Source organism: Mustela erminea, chromosome 6, assembly GCF_009829155.1.
Source record: "Mustela erminea isolate mMusErm1 chromosome 6, mMusErm1.Pri, whole genome shotgun sequence".
NCBI lineage: Eukaryota > Metazoa > Chordata > Mammalia > Carnivora > Mustelidae > Mustela > Mustela erminea.
The window spans coordinates 101,361,550-101,381,187 of record NC_045619.1 but is presented as its reverse complement, the minus strand read 5'-3'; the positions used below and the strand labels follow the sequence as shown (position 1 = coordinate 101,381,187).

The following is a 19,638-nucleotide window of genomic DNA, read 5'->3' as shown; positions in this document are numbered from 1 at the left end:
TAAACAAAATAGAAAAAAAAAAAAAAGAGAACCCTTCTGTTTCAAGTTTATTGTAGTTTTGGTTTTGAAATCCCCGATGGTGGGGCCACCTGCTGGCCTGTCTGGGGAAGGGCTTAGGAGATGGCCCGAATTTTCAGAATGGAGGAGACTTTGGTAGGAAGCCCAGACTTACCGGCTTCTAAATCTGATCTGTATTCTCCCTTTCTTTGGGGACTGCTGCTGTCTTTACCGGGTTCTGATGCCAAAGGCAATGGAAATCGCAGTTGAGGAGGGGACTCTCTTTTCTGCAGTGTCCTGTTCCACTAACCTGGTTCTTCCTGCCCTTAGTCACCCAGGAATGGGTTTTAATGCCCAGGGTAGTGTGACAGGAACCAAGGTCAAAGAGGGCATGGCAGGAGCAGACAGAAGAGAACGGAGTCTGGTTGCACTGGGGCCCCAGCCTACTTTCCCCGTGAATGACCCTAGACATGGAACATGGATTCCTATGTCAGGGTGAAACCTACAGCAGGACTTGGGTCTGTTTTAAGACCCTTCCTTCTCACTTCAGTGAACTCAGACCTGCCAGTGAACTTGGCTCTTAGAGAGGCAAAGGAAGCTGAGTGAGGGTAGAGACATCCTCTTCTTCTCCACATCTGGTCAAGTGTTTCAGCCCTTGAGTGTCATGGCTGCCCAGGGCTAGGCAGACAGTGTGGCTGTGTACCCACAGTGACTTGGTCTTTTCTGAGAGAAAGCCAGGGCTCTGGGAGGGTGCCTTCTGTGCCCCAGGCCAGAGTCTCCCAGTTCATAAAGTCTGCTCTTTGTGGAAGACTTTCTTCCTTAATTCCTCATGGCTCAATTACCGTGTGGCGATGGATTCCAGAGGGAGGCTTAGGCAGAGCTGGCCTCCGCGTTGTAGGCCTTTGTGGTCTGTCCTGCTTGTTCCTCCAAATAGATTAATTCCTCCTTCCCTCCACCCACCCACCCCTTCATCCCTCCGTGTATGGCCTACCTGTTTAATAGGCCAGGCCCTACCCAAGCAATGGATTGCAAGGACTCACAAAGGTGGGGCGGTTCACCATGAGGCAGTGACCAAGTCTGCTCTGAATGTGGGGAGAGAGCAGGTGCAGTAAGATACCACGTCAACCAAGGTGTGGGGCGTCCCTCCAGCAGGCCTGTATGTCCGAGCTGAGGAAGGAATCTGATGGCAGGGCTGATCCAGGACATAATTCCCGACATGACCCATGACCTTGGCAGGTCAGAAAAGAAAAAACGATGGAGAAGGATAAGAACTTGTTGAGGAGATGAGAGAAAAGGATTTTTTTTTTTTTTTTAAAGGTTCTGTTTATTTGTCAGAGAGAGAGAGAGAGAGAGCTCACAAGCCTGGGGAGTGGCAGGTAGAGGGAGAAGCAGGCTCCCCGCTGAGCAAGGAGCCTGATATGGGACTTGATCCCAGAACCCCGGGGTCATGACTTGAGCTGAATGAAGGCAGATGATTAACCAACTGAGTCACCCAGGCATCCCAAGAAGGGGAATCTTGTCTAGAAAATTGCATATTAGCATTTTGACAGCACTGTATGTGTGCATGCGTGTCTTGGGCTCATAGTGGGGGCAGAATGGCAGAGATCACAGGTAAGGAGCAGGTGGTCCAACAAGGTAACTCTTAGCTGGAGTTCTCCTGTCAATCACAGGCATTCTGAGTTCTGTCCTCGTACGATACGACACGGCTGCAAGTGACAAACCTGGGCTTCGTCAGCTCGGTCCCAGCCCTGCCTCCCCTCTGCTTGGCCACTCAAAGGAACATTTACTTGCACATTTGTTGTATATACCCTTGACTTACACCAAGGACAGAAAGAAGAAAGAGCCATATGAAGATTACTCCTGCACTGGTTTAAAGACCAGTATCAAAGACATTTTCTATTTTACCATTTATTCCTCTCAGGTTTTGGTTCTGGGGAAAAATGTTTCTCTCTTAAAGTAATGGTAGGTAACCTTATGTGGATAGATCTAGACATCTAGATCCATATAGAGCCATTTGGTATACACTTTTTGCCTTGGCAGGGAGAAACATCATTTTTTCGATAATAAAAACAAAATAAAATGAACACATGCTCATTAAATAAAATTTAGCAAACTTTAGCAACTACAGAAGAATAGGGGAAAAAAACAGCCAAAATTATACCACCTAAAACAACTTCATTTAAAAGATTTTATTTATTCATTATTTATTTATTTGACAGAGAGAGAGAGAGAGAGAGAGTACAAGCAGGGGGAGCAGCAGGCAGAGGGAGGAGGAGAAGCAGGTTCCCCAACAAGGAGGGAGCTCGACTCAGGGCTCAATCCCAGGATGCCAGAATCATGACCAGAGCTGAAGGCAGATGCTTAACCTACCAAAACATCCAGGTCCCCCAAGATTTATTTATTTTATTTTAGAGAGAGAGAGAAAAAGAGAGAGCAAACACAAGTGGAGGAGCAGAGGGAGAGAGAATCCCAGGCCGACTCCACACTGATCGCAGATCCCACATCCCTGAGATCACGACCTAAGCCAAAACCAAAAGTCAGACACTTAACTGACTGAGCCACCCAGGCGGCCCTTTGGGTGTTTTTAATAGTCTTTTATACTTAGGTTTAAAAATGGTTTAGAAAAATCAAAGTAAAATGCATGTATGTATAATTTTAAATCCTGCTGTTTTTCAAAGATCAACTTAACCGTTAACCAGGTAGCTGACTGGACCTTCAATGCTACCAAATTTGCTTTCTTCTGTTTTATGGTATTAGTTTTCTATTTCCATTTGAACAGTCGTATTTGACTTATGTCTTTCACGGTAAATCACCTCAAGACCTTATTAAGTGTTATAGAGCTGGTCTTCTCAGGTGGAGCCCAGACCCGGGTGTCCGGCAGTGCTGGGGGGTGTCAGCCCCACCATCCAGCCCAGTGCTGGGCTCAGCTTGGGGTCTAGGGGATGGGGCCAGGAAAGTGTGAGCCAGGTGTTGCCATCTTCACTGAAGCAGGAATTCCCCGGGAGGACCTGTGAGGATGTGGGGATTAGGAAGGGGAAGCACAGTAGGTCTTGAGGACAACTGCAAGGTACTGCAGTGTCCTGGTAAGCACAAGGCCTTGGCAGTTCTGTCCCAGCGGTGGGTTTTGGGAAAGACACTTTATGTCCCTGGGCTTCAGTTTCCTCATTTGTGAAATGTGGGTAATAACACCTCCATGGCAAACTTGCTGTGAGGATTCAATGAAATAATCCGGGAAGCGTCTGGTACGGAGAACACGGAAGGCAAAATGGGCTATTTACTAGAATTGCAGCTAGGAGATTTGGTGGTGGTGAAACCAATAGCTTGAAAGTGTGGAGGCCAACTAGAGGGGCTTGGGAATGTCTCAGAACTGAAAGCAGTTAAAACCACAGCACCCATACCCCATTTGAACTGGGGAATGGGAAGGTGACAGTCTCCCAGGAGAGCACAGAAGCAGCCATATCTGCGGGAGATGAAGTTTAAAGGGAAACTGGCTGAGGTGTCCAGTGCTTCCCTGGAAGGAAGGTAGAGGAGGAGAAGGAGGAGGCACTGGGAAGGAGGAGGAGTTCTCTCCCAGCCGGCACAGGGCAGCAGTCACTAGAATAGGGATTCCCTGCTCCCATCCCCATCTCTGAGCTGGGTCCTCCCAGTCCCCAGCTGAGTGTCCCTGCTCAAGCGCCCCTGGCTCAGTCCTTCCCGTCCATCACTGCCTTGATCCAGTCCAGGTAGTTGAGCACTTTGGTGTAGAAGCCATAGCCCTTGCCACAGCCCACGCCCCAGGAGACGATGCCCGTGGCCACCCAGCGATGGGCACGCTCATCCCACACCACAAAGACGCCACCGCTGTCCCCCTGGCAGACACTCTGCTGCCTCGTCTCGTCCCCTGCACAGAACATGTTGGCTGAAAACAGCTCAGACCTCTGCCTCTCTCGGAGCCAGGCCCTGCAGGCGGCCCGTGGGGCCACGGGCAGGCTTGTGTATTTCAGCTCGGTGGTTAACCAGCCCCTGTCCACACCGAACCCGCTGACCAAGCCCCACACGCCACTGCGGTAGAGGGCCTCGCGCTCTGGCAGGCAGACCGGGAGCAGGCCGGGGCCCAGCGGCACGCTCCGTTGCAGCTCCAGGAGCGCAATGTCGCCGTCAAAGTTGTGGGACTCCTGCGGCTGGTAGTCCGGGTGCACCACCACGCGGCGCACGGGGTGGCTCCCCAGCCGCAGCATCTCGTCGATGCTCGTGTGGCCCAGGAACACGTCCACGCTCCGGTTCCTCCCGACGAAGACGCCGTCCTTGGGATAGATGGTGTGGGCCGCAGTGAGGATCCACCTGTCGCCCAGTAGGGCCCCGCCCCCGCGGCCGTAGATGTTGGTGAAAGCTTGCCAGGGGAAGTTGCCTGGCTTGGCTTTGGAGGAACCCAGGGCCTCCTGGTTCTTGGCGATGGGGGTGACGGGCCGGCCACAGACTGGGAGAGAAGAGACCCGTATAGGTGACATCAGCAGCTGCATCAAGGAGCACTTGTTACAGACCTGCTTCCGAGAAGCACTCTCCTCCCTGCTTCCTGGACACTTTCTTTTTTAAAAAAGAATCTCTCTTATTTTACCTTAGCAATAGGATTAAAAAAAATTAATTCCAGCGTCATTAACACACACCTTATGTTAGTTTTAAGTACACAATACAGTGATCAGACAGGCCAACACATCACTGAGAAGTGTGCTCTTGGTCCCCTTCCCCTGTGTCCCCCATCCCTCAGACATTTGAAGGCCACTTCTTCAGACTCCGGTGGGGCCATCCCCAGCAAAATCATGCAGCAAGCAGTTTGTCTGTGTCCTTCCTCCATCGTGGACCTCTCCCACCATCACCTGCTCCCCAGCCCACTCCCCGAAACTGCACCAGCCTGGCCCGAGAGCTTTCTGACGGTCAGGAGCGAGATCTGAGAAGTTCATTCAGATCAAGTTAGAAAGGTGATCTTTGACAAAAAAAAAAAAAAGATTTCAAAAACAGTTAACTTGAACACTTGTATCTTGCTGGGGGGAATGTAAAAGGATGAAGCACCAGCAGAAAACAGCCTGGCAAGTCCCCAAAAAGTTAAGCCAGCAGGTATAAGGAGACCTAGCAATTCCACTTGCGGGGACACACCCAGGAGAACAGAAAACATGTCCACATGGAAACTCGTACATGAATGGTCATAGCGGCCTTATCCCTAAAAGGCAAAAAGTAGAAGCAGCCCGAATGTCCTTTAATGGATGAATGGATGAACAAGAGGATGGATTAAGGTACATCTGTGGAAAGGAATGGAACACTGACACTTGCTACAACATGGGTGAGCCTTGAAAACAGGCTGAACGAAAGAAGCCAGACACAAAAGGCCACGTGCTGCCTGATTCCCTTTATAGAAAATGATCAGAAGAGGCAAATCCACAGAGACAGAAAGTAGGTTAGTGGTTGCCGGGGGGGGGGGGGGGGGGGGGGGGTTGAGGGGGGTGGGGGAGGGGAGAGTCGGAGGTGCTGGGCTTCTTTATGGGGTGATGGGACTGTTCTGGAATTAGCGGTAATTTGGCACAACCTTGTGAATATACTAAAAATCACCACAGGGTACACTTCAAGGTGGTTAAGATGGTGAATTTTACATTACATAACTTCTATCTTCATAAAAAGTCTTAAGAGCATGGCGAATTTCCTGGCACTGTGGCATGTAAGTAGGGAGGTATTTTGGGGACAGAGAGCTTGTCTGCGTATCCTTAAAGCAGACCGTCCCAAGAGACGGGTTTCTCTTCTTTCTACTGTTCTGACCCTCTTCTCCTTTACGGTCCCCTCTAACGGACTTCATCTATGTTTGTACTCTCTGTTATCTCTTGATTCTGAATAAGGGACAAGACTTTTGCCTCTCCTTTTCTGGGCCTTCTTGGTCCCCTTTTTCTTCTCCACCTTCTGCCTTCATCTCTCCCTCTCTACCTTAAGACTTTCCTTTAACCCTCTGTGTCCCTCTCCCACGGGCCCCAGGTACAGCTGAGGTTTCTGTAGAAAGGGGCCACAGGGTTGGCGCTGGAGGTCATTACTCACCAGGTACACAGTGAGGAAGCTCCTCTCTATCTTGTGTCTTCTTCCAGGGGAACTGGGGTGTGCAGGTAAGTGTTCCTGAGGAGTGAAATGAGGGGAGGCAGAGAAACAGGTTCAGAATTGGGAGGTGGGGGTGCTAGGTGCCCAGAGCGCCTTTGGCTTCTTGGTGGGAGTGAGGCAACTACGAGCCAGTTTCCTAAGCTGGCAGGGACTCACCTGCTGGCACTGCCTGATAATAGGGCTCCCGGCAGTGGTTCTGGATTTGGGAGGGGTTGTCCTCCCGTGCGCTGATGGGCAGACTGTGGTTCACTCCTGTAGGAAACCAGTTGTCAGGAGGACCCCGAACTGGCAGCCCAGGGACTGATTCTGGCGGGGGGCCATATTTAGAGACTTGCACAGTTTTTCATTTAGAACACGTGAATTAGTTTTCACTGATCAGATCATCAATGATAAAAAATGATTTAAAAAAAAAAGGAGAACAATTGTGATAAATAGGGTATGGGGAAAATGGGGAAACGGGCATTTTCATACATGGCTAGCCAGTACATGTTAGTGAAACCTCTTTGGGAGGAAATGTAGCCATGCCAAAACTTAAATTGCAAATGATTTTTCACCTAACATTTCCATTTCTAAGAATTTATTTATTCATTTTTTAAAGATTTTTATTTATTTGACAGAGAGAGGGACAGCAAGAGAGGGAATACAAGCAGGGGGAGTGGAGAGGGAGAAGCAGGCTTCCCACCTAGCAGGACCCTGGGATCATGACCTGAGCCGAAGGCAGAAGCTTAATGACTGAGCCACCCAGGCACCCCCATTTCTAAGAATTTAGCCTCATACACAGGCTCAAAGATGTATATGCAGGGCTACCCATGGCAGGACTGGCTTGTGGCAGCCCAGTATCAATGGAGGACTGGTTAAATACAGTATGCGCATCAATCAAAAGAATACTATAGGGTCCTTAAAAAGAATTGGGCACTCCTAACCACATAAATATGGGATGCTCATTAAGACATATTACTGAGGGACGCCTGAGTGGCTCAGTCATTTAAGTGTTGTCTTCGGCTCAGGTCCTGATCCCACAGTCCTGGGCTGGAGTCCTGACTCGGGCTCCCTGCTCAGCCCGGAATTTGCTTCTTCCTCTCCCTCTCTCTCTATCCTCTCTCCCTGCTTGTGCTCTCTCTCTCTCTCTCACTTGCTCTCACTTTCTCTCAAATAAATAAAATCTTTAAAAGAAAGACATATCATTGAATGAAAAATGCTAGATTTAAGACATTGTGAATATTATGCATGCCCCTCCTTCCCCACCGCTCAACAGTGTGTCTATTTGAATGGCACAGAGTGTCTTTGGAAATGTACCCAGGAAATGGGCAACAGAGTTGTTTCTGGACAGGGTAGCCAGGGACTAAGGGCCAGAGATGAGAAGAAGACTTTCTTCTTACTCTATTACCATATGATATTATTATTTTTTAAAATTTATCATGTACATGCATTATTTTGTAAAAAAAAAAAAAATCTGAGTTCCCATTTGAAAATCCAGAACTTCACTTAAAAATCTGGACTTTTGGCAGAATGGCTAAAATTAACAAGTCAGGAAATGACAGATGCTGGCGAGGATGTGGAGAAAGGGGAACCCTCCTACACTGTTGGTGGGAATGCAAGCTGGTGCAACCACTCTGGAAAACAGCATGGAGGTTCCTCAAAATGTTGAAAATAGAACTGCCCTATGACCCAGCAATTGCACTATTGGGTATTTACCCTAAAGATACAAACATAGTGATCCAAAGGGGCACATGCACCCGAATGTTTATAGCAGCAATGTCCACAATAGCCAAATTATGGAAAGAACCATCAACAGATGAATGGATCACGAATGGAATACTATGCAGCCATCAAAAGAAATGAAATCTTGCCATTTGCGATGACGTGGATGGAACTAGAGGGTATCATGCTTAGCGAAATAAGTCAATCAGAGAAAGACAACTATCATATGATCTCCCTGATATGAGGAAGTGGTGATGCAACAGGGGGGCTTAAGGGGGTAGGAAAAGAATAAATGAAACAAGATGGGATTGGGAGGGAGACAAACCATAAGTGACTCTTAATCTCACAAAACAAACTGAGGGTTGCTGGGGGGAGGGGGGTTGGGGGAAGGGGGGAAGCACATAGGAGGGTATGTGCTATGGTGAGTGCTGTGAAGTGTGTAAACCTGGTGATTCACAGACCTGTACCCCTGGGGATAAAAATATATTATATGTTTATAAAAAATAAAAATTATTAAAAAAAAATCTGGACTTTTGGCTTCTCTTGAAAGAGGGGATGATCTGAAAGCATTCGGCCTAGAATCCGCATGGAAACAACTGCTGAGCCACAGTTACCCCTTTAATTGGGCTGCTCAGCAGCGGGGGCACAGCTGAGTGGGGAGGGGCCACTCAAACTTCCATGTGTCCCTTTAGGACCCCAGGGGCCATGGCCCCCGGCAGAGGCTACACACCCATGAGGGACACTCACTCACAGCTTGGTAGAGGGCTAGGAAGCCCTTGTGGAGGTCAGTGGTCCTGTCCTGAGAGGAGGCGGGGGCCCGGAAAGTCAGCCGTAATCGGTTTCCTGGGGATACAAACTCCATCTGACCAGGAGGGCTGCCCAGTGGGGAACCCTGCTGCCCACAGAACCGGCTTGGATCCATCCCGCTGGCTGTGATCTGAAAAGGGAGAGTGGGCAGGCAGGTGTGGGGGTGAACGTGTACCACAGGGTCACATGTTCTAGAAGGTCTGCACACCTCTGGGGTTCAGAAGCTGTTCCTTGGGGAGCTTTCCTCAAGTTGCATCTTGTCCCCTTACTGGTCCCCAGATTTCTTTTATCCATGACCAGATACCTAGCCTATTTCTTTAGCCTACCATAAGTATCTCATAAAGCTCACCCTGGTTACCTACTTTCAAGAAGCTCCTTGGGAACTCCAGGGTTTCTCCAAGCAGTCTGCTGGATTATAGACTCTAAGAAGGCATGAACCACATCTATTTTGCTTACCGCTGACCCTCTGATGCTCCGAATGGGATCTAGAGGATCACAGCCTTGAACTGACAAATAGGCAGACCTAAGTCCTTCCCTTCTCACCTCCGCCACCCCCATCGCCTTCCACTTGTCCGAATAATGTCCAGTGGCCAATGTCCGTGAAACAGTAAGACTACCCCAAGACTGAGCCCCCTTGGGTTCCTAGCCTTTCCAGTTCTTCTTCTTTTGGAATGTTCCTCCTCTTACCCCAGAAACTGTAAGGGAAGTCCCCCACGCTGTGAAATCTATAGACAAAATGTACACAGTGTGTGTTCCCTGGCTATGTTGCTTCAGTATATCCTTGAAGCTGGTTGTCTCCACTTCTGTTCCTTCTGATTGCCTCACCCCTGCTCAAATCCTTTTATGTGGATTCCCCAACCCGGGCAAGGGCTCCTTGGAAGGAGTTCCATGGCCCATGCTTCACACCGCATCTCTTCTCTGGGCACACAGCTCACTGGTCAGTGCACCTGATTTCTGACCTTCATATTGACCTACATACCCTCTTTGTTCTCTCGTTCTCCCCAGATCTCAAATTCCTTTAAGGGTCCCTCCAGCTCATGTCTGTCTCCGTGATCATAGTAACCGGGGGGAAGTTGGCACAAAGAAAAGTTTTCCATTACCTGGAATGTCTGGCTTAGGCACGTCCCAATACTTTTCTTTCCTTAGGACATCCCCGCATCTAATGTCCCTATTTAAGAGACCCACCTCTTGGGGGAGAAGCATGTTCCCCTGGGAAACTGTCCTTCATGGACAGACTTGGTTGTTAAATGCTCCAGTTTTCTTCATACCCTTCCCTGTGAGTTGTTGACTAAAACGACTTGGTAGTCTAAGTAGCAAAGTAGTACAGAAGCTTGGATTTCATTCGTTCGTTCATTCACCGGGTATTGATTATGTTCTATGTGTGAGACACTGTGCTCGGTGCTGGCGGTACAGACATGAAGAACACACAGATCTGCTACTGAGTGGCCCGCAGGCCGGCGGAGCACACGGGCAAGCAAGAACTGAATTGGGCTCCAGGTTATTAAGTTCTGCATTCGCAGTCTGGGCGATTTGCTCTGGAAGCGGAGAGGAGGGAAGAATCCTCTTCCTGAGCTTGAACTCCCTCCGTGACTGGGCAGTGTAGGGCTAAGATGGAAACTGTCCACGACTGAGAAGAGCAGGGGTCACGGCAGGTGCTCAACAGACACAGGCTGAATTAAATACAGTCCCAACTTCCAGTAAAATCTGAAGCAGTAAACACATGCATTTATCTCCTTTCCCACCTCAAATCCCACCAACACGACAGCAAAGGGACGTGACCCAGGGCAAGAAAGTGAGAGTGCGTGGCAGCAGAGGAGGGATGTCAATGTTTCTGAGACGGGACGGAGATGCACAAACAGCAACGGGTCTTTGAAGGTGGAAGCCAACATAAAGCGAGCAGGCTCTCACCACAGAACCTGGGAAAGTTTCAGAAGCTGGGGTAACGAGGCAGCCCCAAGGATGAGGATGAAAGAAGGACTGATGGAATGCCGATGCGGGGGGCCTCAGAACTCTAGGTCCCTTTGCCCACCCTGTGCATCCCACTCATCCCGGCATAAGACCCGAGTGTGAGCCAGACACACGGGACTTGGGGTCCCCCAGCACACTCGACAGGGGAGATGAAGACCAGTGTGGAAAACAGAGGGCTTCGGTAAAAGTCTACGTATCAAATAATGGGATTCCTTCCTCTGCTTGCTGGCCAGAATGTTGGCCACCCTGAGCGGGAGCCCAGAGGATTCTGATCAGAGATGGGCTGTTGGTGAAGAAAATACTTCAGCAAGCTAGTGTTTGGGAGGTCCCCCTACAGCACAAATAATAGGTTACCTTGTTGAGAATTCTGTTGTCAAACCTGTCTCTTCACAAATTTTAGATACTCACACACAGCATTCAGGGCCAGCTGAGTGTTCCACTTTTTTTTTTTTTTTTAAAGATTTTATTTATTTGACAGACAGAATCACCAGTAGGCAGAGAGGCAGGCAGAGAGAAAGAGAGGAGGAAGCAGGCTCCCCACTGAGCAGAGAGCCTGATGTGGGGCTCGATCCCAGGACCCTGGGATCATGAGCAGAGCCAAAGGCAGAGGCTTAACCTACTGAGCCACCCAGGCACCCCGGTGTTTCACTCTTAAATATGACAATGGACAACCAAGGATTCTCAGACATTGTAGGGAAGTTTCTAACACGATAAGCAGAGATCGAAACAAGTGAACAATAAAAGGGAACCTGGATGAAGAAGAGATAATACAAGGAACAAAAGATACATTTAAAAATAATCCCTGTAGAGGGAAGGCTATTGGCTTCACGAAACAAGAACTCTATTCTATATGAAGGTACCTTGAGAAGATAAGAATGAGCTTTTAGACATGAAAAATACATTAGCAGAAAAAAAAAATTTTTTTTTTAAGATTTTATTTATTTACTTGACAGACAGAGATCACAAGCAGGCAGAGAGTGGAGGAAGCAGGCTCCCCGCCGAGCAGAGAGAGCCGATGCGGGGCTGGATCCCAGGACCCTGGGACCATGACCTGAGCCGGAGACAGAGGCTTTAACCCACTGAGCCACCCAGGCGCCCCGAGCAGAAAAAATTTAATAAAAAGTTCATATTTAAGGGGTGCATGGGTGGCTCAGTTAAGAGGCTACCTCCAGCTTAGGTCATGATCCTGGGATCCTGGGATGGAGCCCCATGATGGGCTCCCTGCTCAGTGGGGAGCCTGCTTCTCCCTCTGCCTCTGTCCCTCCCCTCCACCCCTGTTTGTGCTCTCTCTCAAATAAATGAATAAAATCTTTAAAAAAGTTGGTATTTAGGGGCGCCTGGGTGGCTCAGTGGGTTAAAGCCTCTGCCTTCGGCTCGGGTCATGATCTCAGGGTCCTGGGATCCAGCCCCGCATCGGGCTCTCTGCTGGGCAGGGAGCCTGCTTCCTCCTCTCTCTCTGCCTGCCTCTCTGCCTACTCGTGCTCTCTCTGTCAAATAAATAAATAAAATCTTAAAAAAAAAAAGTTGGTATTTAAAATGAGGAAACCTCCCAGAAAGTGGAACAAAAAGAGATGGCAAACAGAACAGAATGGAGTAATAAAACTGGAGAATCAGTCGGAATTTACAACAGCTAAATTTACTTTCTCTTTCTATAGAAAGAAAAAATAAAGCAGACATCTGGAACTTGTTTAGAAAATAATATAAGAGCGGTGGGTGGGGGAAATGCGTGAAAGAGGGGTTGTATGGAAGTGTTGAATCACACCTGAAACTAATACCACTGTCTCTTAGCTAACCTGAGTTTATTTATTTATTTTAAAGATTTTATTTATTTATTTGACAGAGATCACAAGTAGGCAGAATAGCAGGCAGAGAGAGAGGAGGAAGCAGGCTCCCTACTGAGCAGAGAGCCCAATGTGGGGCTCCATCCCAGGACCCTGAGATCATGACCTGAGCCGAAGGCAGAGGCTTAACCCACTGAGCCACCCAGGCGCCCCTAACCTAAATTTAAATAAAAACTTAAAAAAATGAGTAAGTGAGGGGAAGAAAAGAACAGCATAAGTAATATAATCAATAATATTATAATAACATTGTATGGTGACAGATGGTGACTACACTCATCGGGGTAAGCACTGAGCAACGTATAGAATTGTGTTTTCAATATGTTGCACAACTGAAACTAAGAGAACATAGTATGTCAACTACACTTCAGTAAAATAAAATAAAAAATTAAGATAAAAATAAATAGACATAGGCTCAGAAGCCTAAAAATAAATAAATAACTAAAAGTACATTCCCAGAGTTGAAGACTAGATTTAAAAAGTCTCTAGGGTGCCTGGGTGGCTCAGTGGGTGAATTAACTGCCTTCAGCTCAGGTCATGATCCCAGAGTCCCAGGTTCGAGTCCCTCGTGGGTCTCCCTGCTCAGCAAGGAGTCTCCTTCTCCCTCTGATTCCACCCCCGCCCTCATGCTTTCTCTCTCTCTCTCTCAAATAATAAATAAAATCTTTAAAAAAGTCTCTAGATTAAAAAAAAAAAAAACCCTGTATACAATGAGGACAAAAAGACTCATGTCAAGGCACATCACAATGGGAACTTAGAATACTGACAATAAGAAAAACGTCCCAAAAGTTCTAAAGAGAAAAAACAAAGGACCAGGAATCATATGTGTACCAGGCTTAACAACACTAGAGCAAGCAGACCATCTCATCAAAATTCTGAGAGAAAATGGCTTGTAACCCAGACTGCGTCCCAAATTCACTATCTACCAACTGTGGTCGAACCAAGGCACTCAGGGACTGTGAGATCCTTTACAATTTACTCCCTCACGCTCTTTCTGGAGGGGAATGTATTCCTCCAAAATGAGGGCCTAAACTGGGAAAGAGAATGGTACGGGGTTCGGTTCCAGCACAGGACAGGTAAAGGAAATGCCCAGAAGGAGGGAGAAGGGGACTTCCAGAACGCATGAGGCTCTGGAAAGCAAGGAACTCAGACTGAGGAGATAAATCATCACAAGATCTTCAGGTGGGATGTCACCAATACAAAGCAGGACCAAGCGATTGAGATCTGTTGTTGATTCCATCGAGAGGAGATTTACTCTCTGGCTAAGAGTCTGGGGAGCTTAGTTACAGACAGAACTAAGCAAACTAAAAATCAAAACAAAAAACAGAAAATCCAAAAAACTCCATGTGATTACTGACTCCCGGGAGACCCAAAAGCCAGAGAAAGAAGGACATATAATTACTGTACACCATGTGCTCAGAAGGGAGTATTTTCGGGGCGCTTGGGTGGCTCAGTGAGTTAAGCCTCTGCCTTCAGCTCTGGTCATGATCTCGGGGTCCTGGAATCGAGCCCCGCATCAGGGTCTCTGCTCAGCAGGGAGCCTGCTTCACCCCCTCTCTCTGCCTGCCTGTCTACTTGTGATCTCTGTCTGTCAAATAAATAAACAATTAAAAAAATCTTAAAAAAAAAGAAGGGAGTACTTTAAAGTCATGAAAATATAAATAACTAAAAATGCTAATAAGGCTAGCTTAGGGGGATGGGGTGGGGAAGTGCACTGAAGGTCTAAGAGAGGTAAAGAGTCCTCATCTTCTAGAGTTGGAAATTAAGTGATCAGATGCAAAAAGTAACACAATAAGCAGTTATTTATATACATAGAAGCAAGTGCCAGATGGAGCAGCTCCGGGCTTCGCAGGCGCTGCCACTGGTAAAGGCACTGGGGCTGGAGAGAAGGCTGGAGACTGCTGTTTTCATCATAAGCCTTGTTGTATACTCATTTTTCCCCAAGAACTCTGTGCATGGTTTATTTTGCTATGAAGGAAATTTAACACAAAAGTGAATGCAAAGTGCTGTTTTTAAAGGGTCCCTATCCTGCAACTTGAACGGTCACCTAAGCTTTCGCTATTACTTAGGCCCAGCTTCCTGATCAGACAGAGCCTGCACTCCACAGACACTTGGTGGATCTTTACTGACTGATGTATGAGTCCTTGCTCTTTGACACCAGGGTTTTGCAGTATGTGTGTGTGTCCCTCCGAATGACTTCCAAAGGCAGAGACTGCCCCGCCGCCCTCTGTCTTGCTCTGTGGAACCCAGATGGCTGCCTGGGCGCAGGCAGTGCTGCTGGTGTAAGGCAGCGGCCTGGCTGAGACGCCAGCCTCCCAGCTAAGCCGCCTGTGGCCCTGATTTAGGCTTTTCATCCATCCTTTGCCATTCAGGGCATAGCCACATCCCCCTGCCTCCGGGCTCCAGGCCAGGAGGCTCCCTCCCCAGTCCCTTCAGAACCCCCACTGAAGCTCACTGTGACAGAGTCCTGCTCACAGTCCTGGGATGGCTCCAGGTCGAAGTCCTGGAACACAAGCCTCACGGCAAAGCCCTCTGGAGCCTCGATGTCAGTGGTGCTCTCTTGGCCTCTGGGATAGGGCTCTGGATACCCGGGCGATGTCAGCTGCTGGGGTAGCTGCTGGGCCAAGAGCACGGAGCCCTGCGTGGGGCAAGCCTGGAGGACTCCCCAGAGGAGTAGCCACCACCTGTGAGGGGGCGAGAGTGAACTATGGCCACACGCATATGGCCTGAGGCCTGTGGAAATATGAGGGGCAGAGGCAGGTGAAGCTGGGAAATAGAGAGGCCCTGCAAAGGCATTCACAGCTGTGGCCTCTGCCCTTGAGGCCTGGGCACCTCCAGGCTCCTCCCTTAAGGTCCCTCACCCCAATTCCTGCAGCCTCCTAGCCAGCTGGAGCGTGGACTGTGAGTTTCCCACCATTGCTCATGTCCCTGGACAGTCTTGATCAAAGCAGGGGGCTGCTTTCTGCTTGGGCAAGTCCCATTCCCACCCTGGGACCTGGGGGAGCCGTGGTGGTGGGAGGGAGGGGAATTTAAATACGGTCGTTCTCCTGGCTTGGACCAGGGAGTCTGACCAACTGCAGGGAAGGCTGCTGGTGGCTACAGGCAACTTTCCAGTTCCCCTTGCAGGGACTGGTTCCGTGTGTGTGTGTGTGTGTGTGTGTGTGTGTGTCCGCACGCATGTGGTGCGGGTGAGTGCGCGGGTACGCAGGTTCCTGGGTCCCACCTTCCCCTCTCCCACCATTGTCCTCTCCTCCAGGGCGTTCCGTGGGCACACTCACATCTTGCCCGGGCAGCTTGTGGAGTGGGGGCTTCTCCAGTGGTCATTTCCCCACTCCGAGACCAGGCATCTGGAATTGGACATCTGGGACCAGCAAGAGGACGTGGCCCGCGCCAGGGAACAGGAGGTGGGGCTGGGGAAGGACCTGCTGGGGGAGGAGGGAGAAGTTACTGGAAATGAGTTAAGTAATTGTCCAGTTCCCTTTTCCTAATTCTCTGGGTTGAGCGCCACCTGCTGTCTGATTCAGGAATAGTTTGCCCGCCATAATTTAGAGGAAAAACACCTCCCCAACCCCATTTGCCCTCAGAAAATACCAGGGGGAAGGGAAGGCACCAAGTCATGACTGTTTTGTACAGTTCACAGCTGATTTTTCCCTCATGCATGTATCACATGGTAGGGGTGGGTCCTTCTGCGTAAAGGCTTTCACCTTAATGGGCCATACCTTTCCCTCCATGACCTTTCCATTCATTGATGTTAGCGGACTGCGTCTTGTAGAAATTGAAGTTTGTGATCTGTGACCTTGAGCTGCTCCGTCTTCCTCTCTCAGCATGGGTGAGGGCATTTGCTTAGGTAGTCTTTGAATCCTGCCCACAGCCCCTGTCAGTTCCAGACTCAAACTTCTTTAGACAAATACTAGAGGCCATGGCAGGGGACAGAGCCCGCTCTCATTGTTCCCCCAGGAGAGACACTCACCCATAGCTTGCTAAGGGTTGCAAAGCCCTTGTGGAGGCACAGGGTTCTGTCCTCAAAGGAGGCAGGTATGTGGAAAGTGAGCAACAGCCTGCTCCCTGAGGACGCGCACTCCCTCTGACCTGGGACACCAGCTCTGAGCAGCACCCCCAACCCCGGGCAGCAATGTGAAATGGAAGGGGGTGGGGGGGAAAGCAGGCAGATGCAGGGTGAATCCTTGTTAGCTGGCCCAGGGTCACGTCCTGTCGTGGACTCCAGCTCCATCTAGAAGTTTTGCGCACGTCCGGGGCTCAGAGTTATAGCACGAGATGTCTTTGTGGAATGGCTGTCTCCCGGTTCTGCTCATTGCAAAGGCTGCCGTGTGCTGAGAAGGGCTCCTCAGCCACTCCAGAGCTCTTGGTCTACTCTTCGTTTAAGAGGCTCTCCGGAAACCCTTAGAGACACTCCAGGCCAGCTAGCAGGCTCCATTAAGACCGGGACTATGGCTCCTTGGCTCGCCACCATGGATGCCTAACACGGTGCCTAGTCCATGGACGTGACCTCGAAACACGCATGGTTGAGTCTTGACCATATGGGTATAAAGTCTCTTAGTTGGCTTCTTCCCTTGCCCTCTCACACTGACCCTCAAACACCCCTTCTTCTGGTGCCTCTATCACTTTGCTAAGTACTCCTCTGCTACCCTTCTCTGGGACCCAACTTTTCCTGCTTCCCCTTCTTCTGCAGGATACCTCCTCTACCCCACACAGGCAACAAAACACGTAGGCTTGTAGCACAGCTATCTAGTAACAGAACGAGAAAAATCTAAAGATACAAACTACTAAAAATGGTATACTCCCATAATATTGTATAATCCTGTAATGGCAATAAACAGCTCCTTCCACGCTCTCCCTGGGTCACCCACGTGACCAGGCTCCTTCTGAAGCATATCTCTGGGTTCCATTCAGTCCCAGAGCATCCTGCCTCCATCCTTAGTCCCAGAGAGAGCTTGGTGGGCAATCCCTCTCACCCACATTCCAGAAGTAACCTCTCCTCTGGGCCCCCACACTGCTCAGGTCCCTGGTCATATGTTCTCCTCCTTCTGTTGCTTCTTCCTTTATTTGTCCCTCACCCCCGCTGCTTTCCTCCTCCTCCTGGATTGAAGCTTTAGCTCCGACAGCTTCCTCTCCTCTGAGCCTCGTGTCATCCCATCTTCCTGGAGACCCTCTGGCTTGAGAAGGCAGCTTCCTACTGACTTGAGAATGTTTTTTTAAAAAAGATTTTATTTATTTATTTGACGAAGAGAGGAAGAAGGAGTGAAAGGACACAAGTGGGGGAGCCGCAGAGGGAGAGGGAGAAGCGGGCTCTCCTCTGAGCAGGGAGCCGGATGCAGGACTGGATCCCAGGACCCTGAGATCATGACTTGAGCCCAAGACACATGCTAAACTGACTGAGCCACTCAGGCACCCCTGAAATTGAGAATTTTTATTGGCTCTCGAGTAATAGGGGTACAGTAGAGATGGTGACCCCAAATATCATGATCAGGACATCTGTCCTCCATCACCCTTAGGGTAGGGCTGTTATGGGCCACACATTCCAAGTCCCCTCAAGTTCACTTTACTTGGAGTTATGCTGCTTCCCCTCTTCCTTTTCTAGCTCTTCCCACTGGGCTGATTCCCAGCTTTCCTGGTAGATCACAGGGCAAGGACTCCCCCTGTTCATTCAAATTACCACACTCTTAAACTCTTTGAAAAAGACAAACAGAAGAATGAGATTTTACTTTTATGCTTGAAAGGACAAGACAGTCCCAAAGGAATTCTTCTGGTCTAACAAACAAACAAGAATCTCCTAACTCTTTATGCCTCTTCCAAATCAAAGAGGTTAATTTAAATATCATTTTCAGGGGTGCCTGGGTGGCTCAGTCAGTTAAGTATCCGGCTCTTGGGTTTCAGCTCAGATCATGATCTCATGGTCGTAAAATGGAGCCCCATCTCCACCTCCATGCTGGGCATGGAGACTGCTTGGGAGTCTCTCTCTCCCTCTGCCCCTCCCCCTGCTTTTGCACTCTCTCTATAGAAAAAATAAATAAATGAAATACTGTTTTCAGACAAATAAGTTATCAATGGCCAGCTGGGGTTGCAGACTTTCAAGGTTTATAAATTACATTGTATCGGTCATATAGCCACCTTCTCGGATGTCTGCGTGGCTTAGAAGATTCCTTTGTGCAAATTACACTTCTAAAGATGATATAAATATAACGCAGAACAGGATTACATATTTTCACACCAGTGGGACTGAATGTTCTTGATTTACCACTTTATCAGCATCAACTCTATGAAGCAGAATCGTGTCTGATTTTCTGCAACTCTAGGAGAAGAGGGAATATGTTCTCGTCTTGCTAAGATTTATCTGGTGAGCATTTAGGGGGCTTGCTTTTTAAAACCGAGCACCAGAATTTCACTTTAGGGCATTTGGGGTGGGGGGGGGGAAGGCAGGACTGAGAAGCTTAAAATGTGCAAAAGAGAAAGTTAACAAATGGAAAATGAGACACATTCTGGTTTTCATCTATAATTGGGAGACAGGTGCATTTATTCCAGGGCAAGGGCCAGGCAACGGGGCTGTGGCTGGGGAAGGCTCTGGAACGAGGCAGAAGAATATAGTAATTCCCAGCATGACGTTTACAAAATCTCTAGGATAGACAGCCTTGCCATCTGGCTCAGGAATAGCTAAAATATTGGAGACAGTTTTTTACCCCAGTTGAGGGTGGATATCTTTGAGATCAAGAAGACCTCAGGGGTGCCTGGGTGGATCAGTTGGTTAAGCAGCTGCTTTCAGCTCAGGTTGTGATCTCAAGGTCTTGGGATCGAGTCCCGCATCAGGCTTCTGCTCAGCGGGGAGCCTGCTTCTCCTATCCTTCTGCCTGCCACTCTGCCTACTTGTGGTATCTCTCTGTCAAATAAATAAATAAAATCTTAAGAATAAGAAAGAAAGAAAGAAAGAAAGAAAGAAAGAAAGAAAGATGCCTCTTACCCACCTACACCCAGACTCAACTTGAAGAAGCTGAAGGAAAGTTCGGTGGGGGTCCTTCCACTTGCTCATTTTTTAAAAAGTTCTCTATTTCAAAGACTCTATTTCTTTATACTCCCAGTTTTCTATTAATCACTCTCCAGACTGTGGTTGTCTCTATCCATGCCCTTCCTTTCCAGACCGGGTGCTCTGGGGTGAGGAGTGATGGCACGTGGAAGCCCCAGGACACTCACTGCCTCATAGTGG

General features: G+C 48.8%; 1 protein-coding gene across 1 annotated transcript; it reads right to left on the bottom strand.

The window, feature by feature from the left end:
* Window positions 1-3,635: 3,635 nt before the first annotated feature.
* Window positions 3,636-16,704, bottom strand: C1RL (complement C1r subcomponent like). The gene is given in 8 exon segments (XM_032348918.1): window positions 3,636-4,453; window positions 6,052-6,126; window positions 6,265-6,360; window positions 8,557-8,746; window positions 14,878-15,106; window positions 15,701-15,760; window positions 15,762-15,847; window positions 16,162-16,704. Coding segments are annotated over 8 exon segments (1,512 nt in total). The 5' UTR covers window positions 16,165-16,704; the 3' UTR covers window positions 3,636-3,680.
* Between the last annotated feature and the right edge of the window lie 2,934 nt (window positions 16,705-19,638).